Genomic DNA, 15,613 nt, shown 5'->3' with positions numbered 1-15,613 from the left:
TTGTAACGCATAAAACCCTAATTTTCGTTTTAAAGAGTTTTTATCTGAATTTTGGGCAAGGATTGGTTTTGATATACTAGGAACATGTTTAGAAATGCAACCCACTCAATAATTTCTGTCCATAACATTGAGCAGTGATAAAATCGATTTTTACCCATTTAATTAGTTAAAAACCCTAAATTGACCCATAATCGATTTTGACTATAAATTGACCCATGATTGTTTATATATGATTAGAAATGAGTTTTCAAATATAAAATGACAATGTTGAGACAAGTTTAACTTACGAAAACTTCAAGCAAGCTTTAAATCCGAATTTAACCAGAAAATGGAGATTTCTTGAAGTCAAAGCTTCCAACTTTTGATAGAGGAATGGTTGGTGCGAGAATTTAGTGAGGGAGTGAGATGGTGAGAAATGATTGGATGAGGGAAAATGTAGAAGTGGGATTGGGGGAGGGTTGAATAAGGTTGGGTCATTGGTGGTAATTCATAGGTCATGGGTCGACCCATGGATCACCCGATTACATTTCTAATTCAATTAAACGTCAACTTACGTCCTAAACCGAATCGATACGTTCGCATAGCTTCGACTAGCATATATACACGTTTCTAATTCATAAATAAATAAATGAATTATTTAATTCAATTAGAATAATAAATCATTTAGCACATTCGAGTCAACGGGTCGATAATCAATTAAGCCATAAAATCATGGAATTAAATCAAAATTAATCACGTTTAATTCACGTTAATACCAGTCAAGAATCACGTTTAATTCACGTTTAATCCTTTGTGGTCGGAGGTCCCTATGGAAGCAGTCTCTCTACCTTTACGTAGACGTAAGACTGTCTACAGCTTACCTCCCCCACACCCCGGGCAGAGATTAGGTCCTGTTGTTGTTGTTGACCAGTCAAGAATCACGAATGTTACACATTGTCTTAACCAGTTCCGTGCTAAATAGAAATGTCTACTTCAAATATCCGATGGGAGAAAATCGCTACTACAAAAAAAAATTAATGTGCAAATTGAGATAACTCATCTTTATATATAATAAAGAAGAATTGTTTTCTAAAACAATTTTTTTTAAAAGTATTATGTGGCAAGTCTATATTTTTCTTCAAAAAGTTTTGATTTTATTTATGATGTCATGTGTCATATTTAATATTATAATATTTTTAAAGATAAATAGCTAGCTTATTAAATGTTTATATTAAATTCTTACTTTTTTATTATAAATTTCTTTTTTATGTTTTGTTAATGCAATAAATACTCATACATATATATTATATTATGTTAGCCAACTTAATATCTCCAAACCAAGTTATGATATATCAATTACAAAAACTACATATATATATATATATATTCTTTTAACTTTTTTTATTTTAAAATTTTAGTTAGTGCCCGGGTTATACTCGGGATTATTAGCTAGTTAAATATATGAAAACATTAAAGTCTTATTTTCATACCATTAATTCATGAAGATCTATAAATTTGTATTTTTTATAAAAGAAATAACATTTTTTCTCTTTAAGTGTTTAAAAATAGAATCTACAAATGTATAAAACTGCCCTCCTCTATTTCCATTCAAAATTACACGGGAGAATTTTGACTAAAATACTTTCCCCCATAAAATAAACACTTTCATTTTCATTTAATTCATAATGTCAAACATACACAACCTTCTCTCAATATCTCCATTTTTTTTTCATTCGCACGAATTGTTGTTGAAAATCATACATACATGAGGCTAATAGAATAGGACACTAAACTTTAATAACTAGTTTAGGATATTATTTTATCCTACTCTTAATCATATATTTATTCCATAAAACTCTAAAATCATTATCAGCATTATGTAACAATTTTAACATATCTTGTTTTTGGAATAATTTATAGCATTAAGAAAACCCTATTCGTGCTGCGTACATTAATTATTAGTATTGTTTTTTATTATTAGAAAAACCTTAATATGCCCCAATATTTTCCATGTAAACTTATTAGGTACATCGATTAAAAAAAATATATATTAATTATATTTATGAGTCAATAATGACCAGCTCAGCTAATCAGAAACACTTTCGGTTTTACCCAAAGTCTTGAGTTTGATCCTCACGGATGACATGTTTTGGGGGTTTTTTTTTCTGGATACTTATAACGGCTCATGGTTAACATCTCATTATCTAATGTATATGCAAACTTTCACAATTATATGGTAAGGTTTTCCTGATGTGATCCGACGGGAAAAAAAATTATATTCATGATGAATAAGATTTTAGCACTAGTTTTCTTTTGTTTTATTACAACTTTTTTTTAGCATTATTATTTATGGATCAAGATACGGATATCCGATCCGATATATATCATATATACTTCAAAACTTCCTGTGAAAGACAAATCTTGGAAAAGATAAATTTTAACCTATCTTTTATCTTCTAAGATATGTTAAACTGCTCCACTTACAAGTGCAATTACCATATGCAGTGATAAATCATAAAACATATCACGAGACAAAAACTGATATATTCTCATATTTTGTTACCAAAATTACTCTAATCATTATTACGAATATCAAATATTATAGATGAGGAATATTTTACCAACTTTATGCGTGAAAATAAACAATAAATACGAAACAAAAATATATAACCTTAAAATGCCAAAAATTCTTTTCCAAACACAGTTAAGTACGTACCCTTTATTGTGTCGCTTTCCAGACAACCGCTTAATATTTTGCAAACAAGAAACTTCCACGTTTCATCATCCGCCATTACCGACGACCTTAAAATCACTTCAAACACAATCTTCATGTGCTTACTTCCCGACAAAAATCATAATAAAAAATAAAAATAAAGTCCACAAAACGCGCAAACATAAACCAACACTATAAATACAAACTCTACATTTTTATAATACTCCATTCATCAATATTCCAATAATGAAAACCAAAATAAATACATCATTATCAAATATGATACTTTCCTTTGTACTCACTACTCTTTTCTTTTTCTCTTTTTCCAAAGGAGATATGGATCCTAATTCCATCTACGAATCATTTCTCGATTGTCTCCCACTGAACTCACCTGAGTCCGTGGGAGATTTGTCCGCGGTCGTGTACAGCTCAACAGCAAACACAACCGCGTACACATTTGTACTCGAAGAGTATATCAAAAACCGAAGGTTTAACACGACTTCAACGCCTAAACCTTCGGTTATCATAACCCCAAAAACCGAGTCTCAAGTCCAAGCCGCAGTCCTTTGCGCGAAAAAAGTTGGAGTGCAGATTAAGATCCGTAGTGGCGGACATGACTATGAAGGAATATCATATATTTCATCCGAGCCCGATTTTATCATACTCGATATGTTTAATTTTCGGGATATCGATGTTGACGCGGACGCCGAAACTGCTGTTGTCGGCGCCGGCGCGCAGTTAGGTGAACTTTATTATAGAATTTATGAAAAAAGTAAAGTTCTCGGGTTTCCTGCGGGCGTGTGTCAGACTGTTGGCGTGGGTGGGCATTTAAGTGGAGGCGGTTATGGTACTATGCTTCGAAAATATGGGTTGTCAGTTGATCATGTGACTGATGCGAAAATTGTTGATGTAAATGGTCGGGTTTTGGACCGGAAATCAATGGGTGAGGATCTTTTTTGGGCGATACGAGGCGGGGGCGGGGGTAGTTTTGGTGTTATTTTATCGTACACCGTGAAACTGGTCACGGTGCCAGAGGTTAATACTGTTTTTAGGATACTGAAAACGGAGGCAGAAAATGCCTCCGAGTTAGTTTATAAATGGCAGTCGATTATGCCGACTATTGATGATGATTTATTTATCCGGGTTTTGTTACAACCTGTTACGGTTAATAAACAGAAGACGGGTCGGGCTTCGTTTATTGCTCATTTTTTGGGTGATTCTGATAGATTGGTGAAGTTATTGAGTGAAAAATTCCCGGAGTTGGGTTTAAGAAAAGAAGATTGTATAGAAGTAAGCTGGATTGAATCCGTACTTTATTGGGCTAATTTCGATCTAAACACGACCAAGCCCGAGATTCTTCTAGACCGACATTCCGACAATGTGAACTATGGAAAACGAAAGTCGGACTATGTGCAAACCCCGATCCCAGAATCCGGGTTTAGATCAATATTTGCAAAACTAGTCGAATTGGGTAAAATCGGGTTTGTTTTCAACCCATATGGTGGGAAAATGTATGAGATTGCAGATGATGCAACACCGTTCCCTCATCGCGCGGGTAACCTTTACAAAATCCAATATTCGGTGAATTGGAATGACGGCGATCCTGAATTAGAAAGAGATTATTTAAACCAAAGTAGAGTTATGTACGAATTCATGACACCGTATGTATCCAAGAATCCAAGAGGCGCATTTTTGAACTACCGGGATCTTGACATTGGTGTCATGACACCCGGAAAGAACGTTTATAGTGAAGGCGAGGTTTATGGTGAAAAGTATTTCATGGGCAATTTCGAAAGATTGGTGAAGATAAAGACTGCGGTTGATCCAGATAATTTCTTTAGAAATGAACAAAGTATTCCGACTCTACCCGGAAAAAGCTCAGGCAAGTCAAGAAAGATGATGAAATAAACTCTGATAAGATATTAATATTTAGTTGGTTATATCCAACATTTAGTTCATTGATGGATTGTTTTTTGTCATTTGTATAATGATGATAGAAAAGAATCAATTTTTTGGTAGCACATTAGCTTTACAGGGTGCACTACCACATATTTTTACTTGTACCTCACATGGAATTATTGGCCATATTTGCATATCTCATTCGCAATCTTTTCTATTTTGGTTTAGATATCATTATTGTGCTGTAAAATTTAAATAGAAGTTAATAGATGAAATTTAATAGTAGTATATTATTTAAGTGTTGGTTATTTGTAAGTTTTTGTGATGAATGAAATAGTAAATCTGTGAGTTTTGATTTGTGTACCAGTTTCTTCAAATAGTTACTTTGTGGAAGCAAAAAAGATGATGAAGATTCAACTTATGTTATCATGGTTGTGCAAGATCTTATTGAGTTGACTTTGACTTTGGAGATATGAGTCCGTGATCATCGTTGTGATTAAGGTATTACCATCTTTGGTCCGTGATTTATTAACGTAGGACCGTGTTAGTTGGCATGGCATTTATTCACTTTTTTTTTTTTTTTTTCCAATGTCAAATTGTCAATCATGAATGAAATCAAGAAAACGTGACCATGATTTGTCATTTCGGGATAAGTACGAATAAGATGTAGTTATTCTTTAATTATTGCTAATCTCATTGCTTAATAAACCAACTTGGTAGTTAGGTGTATTATATTCTTACCTATCTAGATAAACATCTCAAGAATAGCTTGAAAAATATTCCAAAAACGGTTATATGAAAAGCCAGGTTAGTTAAATAGCACATAATTGAATCAAAGATACCCTTTTCTTATAATCTGAACAAATAAAAATCCATTTACTTAACGTTAGCAAATTGTCATTATTCGATACAATCACATCAGGATTATTCGGTCATTATACAATGAATCACACAAATACTTGATAATAACACACTGCTAGATGGCTCCATCACGCCACGATGAATCTACCGCTTCGTTTGTTCTGATTATATTGAAGATCATGTTAAATCAAGAACTCTCCCTATCACTTTTGTTGATTAAGCTTTTATTTGTCTTTAAGCAGGTTGTCCAGACTTCAGAGGTGGTTGGAAAGAGTAAAGGGATTCTCAAGTTTCACAACCCATGAGAAAATTTATTTCCAAGATTGAAAGCGTCAAATTCAGACTTTAACGTTGATTGTGATAGAATGTTTGAAAAGTAGAAACTAAAGTGTACAAAGAAAAATTCGTTCCTAATTTATGATACTTGCATTTGAAAGTGACAAACGATATTTTGGCATGTATCGTTAAGCGTTACATTCAAGTCTATTCATAAGAACAATACAGGGGACATATGTTGTATACTAGACCTGGCAATCAAGACGCGTAATCAGCTAAATGGATAAGATTGGGTAAATTTTTTCACTTTGTGAGTTGATTTGGGTAATAGGAAAGAAAAGAAAGCGGGTTTAAGAAACACCCCTGAAAATTCTAAGATGCTAACTGCGGGTCGAGCGGGTCACGACTTCCCACTTAAAAGATTATCCATACATTGAAAGAAAGATATTTCAGGCTTGCGTGGTTCCATTTGTTGATTTAACATTTACATATAGAAAGTTTGATAAAGAAACTATACATTAAAGATTATTTTAAAGCAGTGACATACGATAACAATACATTTTCAAGTCGGATTAGCTTATAAGCATCATATGATATTTGAAATACATCTAACCTTGACGGGTGCATGTCCGATTAACTCCATATATGATGAGTTGCATCTGTTTGAATTAAAGCACCACTTTCAAGAACACGTGATTGATTGCTTAAATCGCGCCAAAAAGTATCAATTAACACGGCTGGTGTGTTGTTGACTCCGCAAAGGCAATGGACTGGCTTCTTCATCAGAAGATGGCGTTGATGCATTAGAGGGCTGAGAAAAGGCGACATGAAAATGTGTAAGTAGTTCTGTACTAGTACTAGAGGCGGCAATTTCAACATGTTTAACTCATGAATAAGAAGCCAAACATGTAACATAGAGATATTATTTAAAGATAATTTGGATCCAGAGTGACCCGTATTGACATTAGCCTGTAAAACCTTCTATATGTTTTTTCAAAATTAGATTATTTCTGAAAATGTTATGATTTTTGTTGTTATCTTTTGACTTTAACTCCTCACCCGTCCATCTTGACCACGTCAAATGCGAAAACTCACCAGCTGGTATCGCCTATTGAACAAGGCAGTCATGGCTTTTAGGATGATGTAAATTGGTACAATGATTGCTGAAGTTCGTAGAAGTTGTAACTGTGACAAACAGGAAAACACTTAATCCAAATATCTCCATGCATAAAATACATCAACCAGAATTTGGATTTGTTTTTTATCTTTTCAATTGATTATGACATAATGTGCCTGGATACGGATTGTTGATGCAAGTGAATTGAATCACATCGAGCTATTAAGGGGTGTATGTGGGCACTATTTTGAAACAATATTTTACAGATTTTGGTGCCATTTTAGTGCTCACCAATTAAAATCTGTTTACTGTTAAAGATTCAAACATGGTTAGTTAATACTCTTAGAAAAGAATTGCAATCTATTTATGACAATTTTGAAGCTGAAAGATACTCTCTTGACTTGAAAAGTATTAATTTGTATCATTTTTCCTACAAGAGATATAAATATGAATTAATGAAATCAATAAGTAGTTCTCACCAAAAACACTGGTAAATTGTAACTCCCCACTCCAGTTTCGAATATGGGTAGCATGTGCCGCAAAAACAGGAGAATCATAAACTGCACAAGAGAGACCGGAAAATGTTAGAGAAATATCGAATATGCTGTGACCATCCATCAGAGCCTCAGAGGTAACAAATGGACACACTTTTTTTTCCCCAAAACAGAACATCTTTTTAAATAACTAGAGTGATAAATATAAATAAAAAGACTATACTTTCATGTTGTAATCGAACCTTCCGAACAAAACAGTTTGGAAGATTGTACGCATAAATAACACTCGTTGGTCGACTCTCGCCCTTATGAATCATTTGGCACGTTCCACTTTTAGCTACAAATTTTTTATAACTCATTTGACCAGCTGCGTTTGTAGATACATATTTTTTTACAATTGATCCGTTAAAAATAAAAGTTAACCCGAATAAGCCCATTTGACATGTTCCCTAGCTAAAATGTTGTTATATAAGTAAATGGGTCCAAATTGCTAGCATGTTTGTCTAGAGCTTGGGAGGTAGATTACAATGACAGCAGCTGAACGGAAACATAGAATACTTCTGGCCGTGGAATCTGCATATTCATCATATTCTTGATCAAGCAAATTTTGATCTGAAGAAACAATGGTAATTATTCGAGGGTTTTCAATCATATCCCTCCTGGCAATCGGCCAATGCCCCCTGACAAAAAATTAAACATAAGAAATTAAGAATATTTCTGTTCAAACGAACTTAAAATGTGGATCTTACCTCAAAATTCAAGACCTTTGAGAATTGGGCTGTGTACCTGAAATTAGCTGGAATGCCTCCTAGGCGGAATATTGGAGGTGGTGCTACGTACCCCGGCTTGAATTGCTGCAGTTAGACATATCCAAAGGACGGTCAGTAAAGGAGCTTGAAACACATGTGAGAATAGTTTCGTTAAATGAACAGGTTGGTGGATATTTGAAGACCAAAATAAAGTATAGCAAGATAATATTCCCACCTGGTGGCATATTTCACATATGATATCACCCTTAGCATTGCACCATCTTTGAACACATCTGCGATGAGCATACTACAAAAAAGGTAAAACTGGATATGAACCTTACAAAATGAAGCATGAGCGTTGATTTTAAGGAGCAGATAATGCAAGTAATTGGTTCACATAGCATGCATAGAAGTGGCCCAAACTTAATTAGTACATATGGCTAAATGGGTGGGTCAGGCAATACTCAAAACAGGTAATTAGTATAGAGATTGATATTGGTCGCATCTGGCAAGTCCGACTCGAAAAAACCCTTCAACACAGAAAATATAAAATATATTACTATTGTGCCAAAAAATGAAACAAGCCAGATGGATTGGGCAGGTTAAAAGCCAGCAGAGTATTCTTCTAATACATAAACTTCCTAATTCTGTTCTTCATAAAGTTAGATAATTATCAAGTTATATTATTATGTAAATTCTATAATCAAAGTTCCATTTGATGAATAGAAGATATAACTAACCCAAATCAACCAATTCTTGATTGAATGGTAAAAATGGCCATATTCATCAAACTGGTATAGTTGGAGCTCCCATCTAGAAAGTAGCATAACATTCAAATACTTGCAACTCCTACCTATCAAACTAGGATAGTTTTTGACCTATTAGAAGTTAGGCCTCCAAATTTAGCAATTTAGGCTCTCTTTGGAAGTTTGGATGCTTTAGTATTATACTATTTGGGATCAAAATTCAAAACTAATCTCAAAGCAGTTAAAAGGAGAGGGATTTCTATTCAGGCTACCCAATGAAAGTCCATGTACGCGATTTAACTGGATTTCTCTTTTCTGTGGCTATTTCCTAAGACTTTTTATCAGTTCATCGCACGATGTTTACCCGGCAAGGTTCTAACTCAGGTCTCTTTTGAGATCTTTTGGACACCTTAGACTACATAAAAAACCAAAAAGGCCTAAAGCATCTAAAGTTCTTCAATATAGACATTTTGAAGTTTGAACCATATACTGACAAAAAAAATTCCATCAGTTAGTTAAAGCCAAAGTTCTGCGTAAACTATGCATAACGAAATTTTAAAAAATAAACTACTACAAATCATAAGCTAAAAAACTCTGAGCAAAATAAACAACCAACCTTCAAGGTACCAGAACAAGAACAAGGTGTCTCCATTTTGAAATCAAAGTCATCACCTTGACATATCCTACATTCAACCATTTTTTTACTTGAACAACAATCAATTACTGCTTCATTAGATGAAGCTACTACTGGATCCAAAAGATTTCTGCTTTCAATTGCAGCCTCCAAAGTTGACTCAGTGAGTAACCGGTCAACCAAAAACACAAAATGATCACCCATTTTTTATCCACAAAAACAAAGGAACTCCAAGATTCACAATCTTTAACTGCTTACACCTCTTATAAGTAATCCTAAACACATTAAAAATAAAAAAGTAATCAGCTTTAAGTTTCTTTTATAACAAAAATAAAACCCCAGATGAAAAAAAAAAAACTACCCAGATGATTAAACAGCAAAATTCACCTTTAAACACAAAGGCAGAATATTAGGCCGAGTATAACTGAGTTAAAACTGGTATTTTCTGGATAATCTAAGCAGAAAAGAACTCTTTCATTTATCCGTTTACACAAAAGGTGGGAATATATTAAGAGATAAAGAGAATAGTATAAGATAAAAAGTAGCTAAAGGGAAGAGAAAGATAAGATAAAACTTACAAGAAAAGATGGGAAATGAAGAAATTTATGAATACGAGTACTTTTTACAAACCCCAAATTTGCAGAGACTCAAAAGTGTGTCATTCTTCTTGATAAACATGGTTCAGCCATTTTTATACAGGTCCACTAAATGAGAATTTTAAATATTTCTTTAAAACATAGAAGCCACGTGATTGTGTATAGGTGTTGTGTTAAACATTAAAAAAGCATGGCTAAAAAAAGTTAAAACAATCGATTTTTACTGCTTCCATTCTCAAATCAATGTATACATTTTCATTTTAATTGTTTTGAAATAAAGTTCTTTGAAATTATATTCACGCCAGCTATGTTATTAGACCCACTGACCCACTATATTAAAAGTTCAATTTGTTAGTGTCATGTCATGTCAAAAATACATTGATCCAATTCATTAAACTATTTTTTCTTGTAATCTATCATACTGAAAACCAATTTGTTAGCGTCATATTATTAGTTATATTGTTATTAAATTGAAAAACACTTTATCTTAAAGAAAATCAAACACATAATACATTAATAGAAAAACAACTACATTAATAATAAGTAATAAAAGAAACTAAGCAAAATTTTATAAAACAAAAAATTGGCAAAATGATTATTGGGATTATGTCGTTCCTAAGTATATTGCGCTACATCTTTTTGAAGGTCATGATGTATATCTATTTACTGCATTAGTTATATATTATTAAGATGAATTAAAATGATGTCTTCAAATGTACAAGAAATGTTTATGAAGTGCCTATTTTCATAAATTATGATGTTCTTGACAAAAGTTAATTTGTTGTGTAAAATTATTAGGGTTTTTTGGGCATATTGATAAGGTTTTAATCTAGAGAAGGAAAGTTGTGCATCAGGTCTTGTGTTCAAGCCTTAAGGATGACATAGAAATTAAGTTTCTTTATGAGGGCTTGGTTTGGGTATACTCAGGTTTAAGTCTGATGGGGCAGGGTTTACCCCTATTAATTTTCATGCCTTCGGACGGATTAATAGGGGGTTTTCCTCTCATCAAATATATGAAATAGACATTTCTACTTCAAGAAAGCTCTCTAGCGCGGACCCGGTTAAGACAACGTATGCTAAATCTCCCGTTGTCGAATCGCAACACGAAGTTTTAAGCTAAATTCACTTTTTAAAAAAAAAGGTTGTGCATTTTAGTGAAAGTTTTAGATTTTATGTTAGAGATTCGAGTTAGTTTAAATGTAAAAATATGATAAGTACCCGTTGGAAAAACATACGTATTGTTTTCTCATATTTAATGAGTTTCCTCCTGAATTGGTGTATTGACATTATATTGCTTAGTGGGGATATGATCGGGTGGTACCCTGGTGGCACAATGATACTTCAGTGGTTAGTCAGTGATCCAAATTTACCGTTCAAAAAAAAAAACATATGTATTATTTAATGTAAATGTAAATACGATCAATTGTGTTCTTTCATACTCAAGATGTCAACCCCTCTTTTTCTTATGCCTAGAAATTGGACTTTGGAGCATACACGATACACGTGCATATATGCTGACCAAAACCGGTCTCTTCTCTTTGGGTGCTAAATTAATTTTGCTCGTAGGCGACCGTTAATTTTTTTTTCTGTTATATTAGATATTTAAAAATGAATGTGTGGTAAGCATATAGAGTAACAAGTAACAACCTTATTCTCATCCCTGGTATAAAAATTGGTATAACTATACAAGAAACTAATTATGAAGAAATGGAAATAATAAAAGCAGCATAACAAATTTTTAGTTCTAATTTTTTGTGATCTTTGGAGAAATTTTTAAGCTTTTGTTAAAGTAAATAAGAAATTATTATGATAATATATCATGCTAATTAGGCTGACCGGAGCAAGGCTCCCCTTAGGCGTTAAATTTCACTTTTTCCCCTCGGAACGCTCCGAGAACGCCCCGAACAGTGCCCCCCGAGGGGCGTTCTTGGTCAAAAACAAGCGGAGGCGTTAGAAAAGACGAGCAAGAAATGGCGTTAATTTTTGTTGGGCTCACTTGGCGTTCAAAGGGAGCCTTGCTCCTGAAAGCCTTAAAATGGAGGTTCCATCAACGAACGATTTTTCGTTTATTGGTTGTGTACTTTTTATTTTGCAAAAGTTTACTTTTTTATAATTTAATATAAATATAAATATAGGGGTTAGTTATTATAAAATAAATATTAAATAAACAAATCAGACAAGATCATGACCCTTAGATAGATACACATATATATTGATGCACGATGATTTTCATGATGTACGGTTATTTTTAGTAAATGAAAATCTATTGTTTTATTTGTTTTATCTTAATACTTCTTTATGTTATCTAAAACCTATAAATATAATGATAAAATCAAACAGGTAACTTTAGACTAAAATGTAATAAATTGCATACATATGAAAACTCATCTTTAATTCTTTATGGGTTATACTTAGAGGGTTCACAACACCCTCGTTCAGCATCCGTTATCCACTCATACCTCGTTGGAGGACCTTCATTTTCCGCTCGTCCATCCTCCAAAGACGGAGCTCGTCTCGGTTTTTTTTTTTTTTTTTAGATATTTTATATATGTGTATATTGTATGTATATAAGTGTTATGTATGTATATATCAGTGTGTGATGGTGGCTGTGAAAAAAAAGGAGTAGCCATTTTTTCCGACGAGACGTACATGTGTGGTGGCAACTGTGAACAAAAAAGAAAACGAAGAAGATCTGCGAACATTGAACATTATAACCATTTACTATATTTATATATTTATTATTATTATTAATTTTCAATTTGCACCCATATAGTTATATGTAATTCTAAAAAGCACCCTAGAATAAATATATTTTCTTTATTATTATTTTATTATTATTATTTTTTATTTATATTTTCTATATTATTATTATTAGTATTATTATTATTAGGTTAAAAGTGTAAAATTAAATAAATAATAGGTCTTAGACTAGTCTTGGTATTGTGGGTGTTTTGGGGGATTAGTCTTTAGTTAGTTATTGGACTGACGTGGAACTGATGTGGTACTGATAAGGATTAGTCCTTAAATGATGAGTAAAGGACACTGTAAATACTCTTATGGATTACGTGAGTTAAATTTTATAAGAGTAGGTAAACTTTAGGCTAAAATACAAGTCATGACTCCTTTTGTTGGTTTGGTTGGTGACCATCTATATAGTTTAATACAAACCAAGATGGAAAATCTGATTATGACATTAAAACTGTAAAATTGATCAACCAGAGATTTAACATTAAAACGAAATTATTTGGGTTTCACCATTATACAATGAGATGTTCCTTGATATCGAATACCGACTAACTGTTAAAAAAAACCGATATCATTTTGGTACCAAAATAATCATATATATTAATATGAATTTCATTGATATATATATTAATTTACATAGAAATAAAAGATAAACGCAATCCAAAGGTACCAAAAAAATTTTATATGAAGTGACTATATAAGATATATATAAGCTTGGATATAGTATGTCGTTTTGAAGAGTTATATACTTAAGGTTACATATTTTATAACCACATATTATCTTTTCCCAAAATAATACTATCTATATCTATACATTATTATAAAACAAACTATCATTATCTCTTTTCAACTCTCTACCTTTAAAATACTCAAAATACCTTTCATTTTTATCACATTTCTAACTCACACACTAAATCTACCCAATATATTTCTAAAATATTTTCTAACAATATTTATCAAAACAATCTATCTTTTTTATTCATTAATCTAAATATTTTCACGTAATATCTCTACAACACTCTTAATAAACTATTTATAAAAAATATACCACTTAACTATAAAATAACTACACTACCATTTATATCAATTACTTTTAGATTAATAACTACATCATTACCACTACCGCCACCATCACCACCCGTTGCCGCAATCGCTGCCACATTGTGCGGATACCCATCTCTTATATATATATATATATATATATATAATGTACTTATCAAAAACATAGAAAAATAAAAATACCAAAAAGTCAGTGGAATTTTATTTATTTTTTAACATAAAAATGTTTGTGAAATTGAATCATTACAAACCATCGATTACCGGCAAATCTTGTAGGTTATAACTGTATTATTCAATGGTGGTTAATCCTTGACCAACAAATTCATATCATATTATCCACATGAAATCTTAGCGTTCGGATTGATTGAAGTTGTGCATTGCAAAAAAGTTGAAATCAAAGATGCTTAATTAATTAGGTCACTTTCACAAATTGGTTGAACCACCTTATACGTATGGCTTGTAATTTATTTATGCTTATCATTGATACTTGAAGATTTCATATCTAATTAACTAAGTTTATGTGCATTGTCTACTCCACATAATTAATCTGACTTATACAATATGCTTTCCAACACAAACCAAACAACTCCACATAGCTCGCCTCATCACCTGAACTTTATGAGAGCAGCGAAGTTGGACTTCTATGTTTAGACATTACATTAGAGCACTTATTTAGAATAATCACACAGTGCATCACATTGACAATCACACCAAATTATAGTTAACTAATAATGAATCTAGTAGTAATATTTAGTAATTGAATAATACTCAGATACACCACCATGGTTTTTCTCCATGACGAAGGAATCACCTAGACCATCACACTGAAATCCTGTTGACACCAAAATATGTTAGGCACAAAGTATAATATATATATACAAAGGGAAAAGGGAATATAAGGATGTCTGACATCTAAGCTTAGGTGTGAAACCCCTCACTAATATTTTATTATTTATTGTTTAATGAATAAATGTCTAGGCCCCCATGATTTTTATGGTTTAAAAAATTAATATGTGAGTGTCTGACATCTAAGCTAAGGTACCTAACAGCCTTATATTCCCATTGTGTTTTAATACAGAAGAGTTTGATAGTATTCTATCTGTTTCTAATTGTGTTTTAGAGGGTGTTTGGGATTACTTTTTGAAAATAGATTATGCGTTTTGAATAATCAGAATCAGATAATTAGCTGTCACAAAACGTATTATTGAAAAATAATGTTTGGATTTGATTATATTGTTTGATATCACAATAATCAGATAACCAACTATATAAGTGTTTGGCAAATATATATATTTTAGAAAGTAAACAAGTAAATTGACGAAAAAGGACATTAATCAAATGGGTAGTATTTACAAGATGTACGTGTGTTCTCTGCCTATTGTTGCCTATTGTGTTCTCAAACACAATCATGTATGTGTATTGCATTCTTTCATATGATCATATCATATCATATAAGATTATAAAACGATAACATTTAACCATGTCAAATTATGGGTTTCTTAAGTTCAATTGTTCAAGTGATTAGCAGAGCCTACCATTCTTACATGTGAGGTTAAAATTAGTGTTTTGCTATGTATTTTTTCATCCCACCATTCGCTTGTTGCTTTTATCAACTTTTTCACGGATCTCATCCAAGACCTGATTCAATTCTCATTAAGCGAACATATAACTTCCAATCCCTCTTCATTGAATCCCAATGGTTTATGAGTTGTAGTTTGGAGTAAACTTTTCCCTTTCTGTTTCTT

The 15,613-nt window shown here is 32.3% G+C and overlaps 2 protein-coding genes across 5 annotated transcripts; one reads left to right on the top strand and one right to left on the bottom strand.

Moving 5' to 3' along the window:
* The first annotated feature begins 2,920 nt into the window (after positions 1 to 2,920).
* LOC122586108 (berberine bridge enzyme-like 21) lies at positions 2,921 to 5,892 on the top strand. Of its 2 annotated transcripts, none has more exons than XM_043758214.1 (3): positions 2,921 to 4,574; positions 4,959 to 5,092; positions 5,695 to 5,892. In XM_043758214.1, the coding sequence occupies exons 1-2, from the start codon at positions 2,939 to 2,941 to the stop codon at positions 5,045 to 5,047; spliced, it is 1,725 nt and encodes a 574-aa protein (XP_043614149.1). In that variant the 5' UTR covers positions 2,921 to 2,938; the 3' UTR covers positions 5,048 to 5,092; positions 5,695 to 5,892. The 2 variants fall into 2 exon arrangements, with proteins under 2 accessions (XP_043614149.1, XP_043614150.1); XM_043758215.1 differs by having other exon boundaries at positions 5,692 to 5,892.
* Positions 5,893 to 6,171: 279 nt separating this feature from the next.
* Positions 6,172 to 10,141, bottom strand: LOC122586109. 3 transcript variants are annotated; one of them, XM_043758216.1, is made up of 9 exons: positions 10,047 to 10,141; positions 9,856 to 9,922; positions 9,451 to 9,743; positions 8,324 to 8,395; positions 8,126 to 8,193; positions 7,866 to 8,019; positions 7,325 to 7,405; positions 6,824 to 6,913; positions 6,172 to 6,539 (listed from the first exon to the last, which is right to left on the bottom strand). In XM_043758216.1, exons 3-9 carry the CDS (start codon positions 9,670 to 9,672, stop codon positions 6,453 to 6,455), a joined length of 774 nt encoding a protein of 257 aa, XP_043614151.1. In that variant the 5' UTR covers positions 9,673 to 9,743; positions 9,856 to 9,922; positions 10,047 to 10,141; the 3' UTR covers positions 6,172 to 6,452. The 3 variants fall into 3 exon arrangements, with proteins under 3 accessions (XP_043614151.1, XP_043614152.1, XP_043614153.1); XM_043758217.1 differs by lacking the exon at positions 9,856 to 9,922 and adding an exon at positions 9,830 to 9,855; XM_043758218.1 differs by lacking the exon at positions 9,856 to 9,922.
* Positions 10,142 to 15,613: the final 5,472 nt, after the last annotated feature.

Source organism: Erigeron canadensis, chromosome 1 (genome assembly GCF_010389155.1).
Source record: "Erigeron canadensis isolate Cc75 chromosome 1, C_canadensis_v1, whole genome shotgun sequence".
NCBI lineage: Eukaryota > Viridiplantae > Streptophyta > Magnoliopsida > Asterales > Asteraceae > Erigeron > Erigeron canadensis.
The sequence above is the reverse complement of the archived record's forward strand: the minus strand, read 5'-3'. Positions and strand labels throughout refer to the sequence as shown.

Bases quoted from the DNA above. Each gene is read 5' to 3' on its own strand.
- LOC122586109 (XM_043758216.1), bottom strand. From the start codon at position 9,672: ATGGGTGATCATTTTGTGTTTTTGGTTGACCGGTTACTCACTGAGTCA. The intron at 8,020-8,125 runs GTACACAGCCCA...ATTTTTTGTCAG, and splicing joins GGCATTCCAGCTAATTTCAG to GGGGCATTGGCCGATTGCCA. The intron at 7,406-7,865 runs GTAATCTACCTC...TCTCTTGTGCAG, and splicing joins TCCGTTCAGCTGCTGTCATT to TTTATGATTCTCCTGTTTTT.
- LOC122586108 (XM_043758214.1), top strand. From the start codon at position 2,939: ATGAAAACCAAAATAAATACATCATTATCAAATATGATACTTTCCTTT. The intron at 4,575-4,958 runs GCAAGTCAAGAA...TTTGTGTACCAG, and splicing joins TCTACCCGGAAAAAGCTCAG to TTTCTTCAAATAGTTACTTT.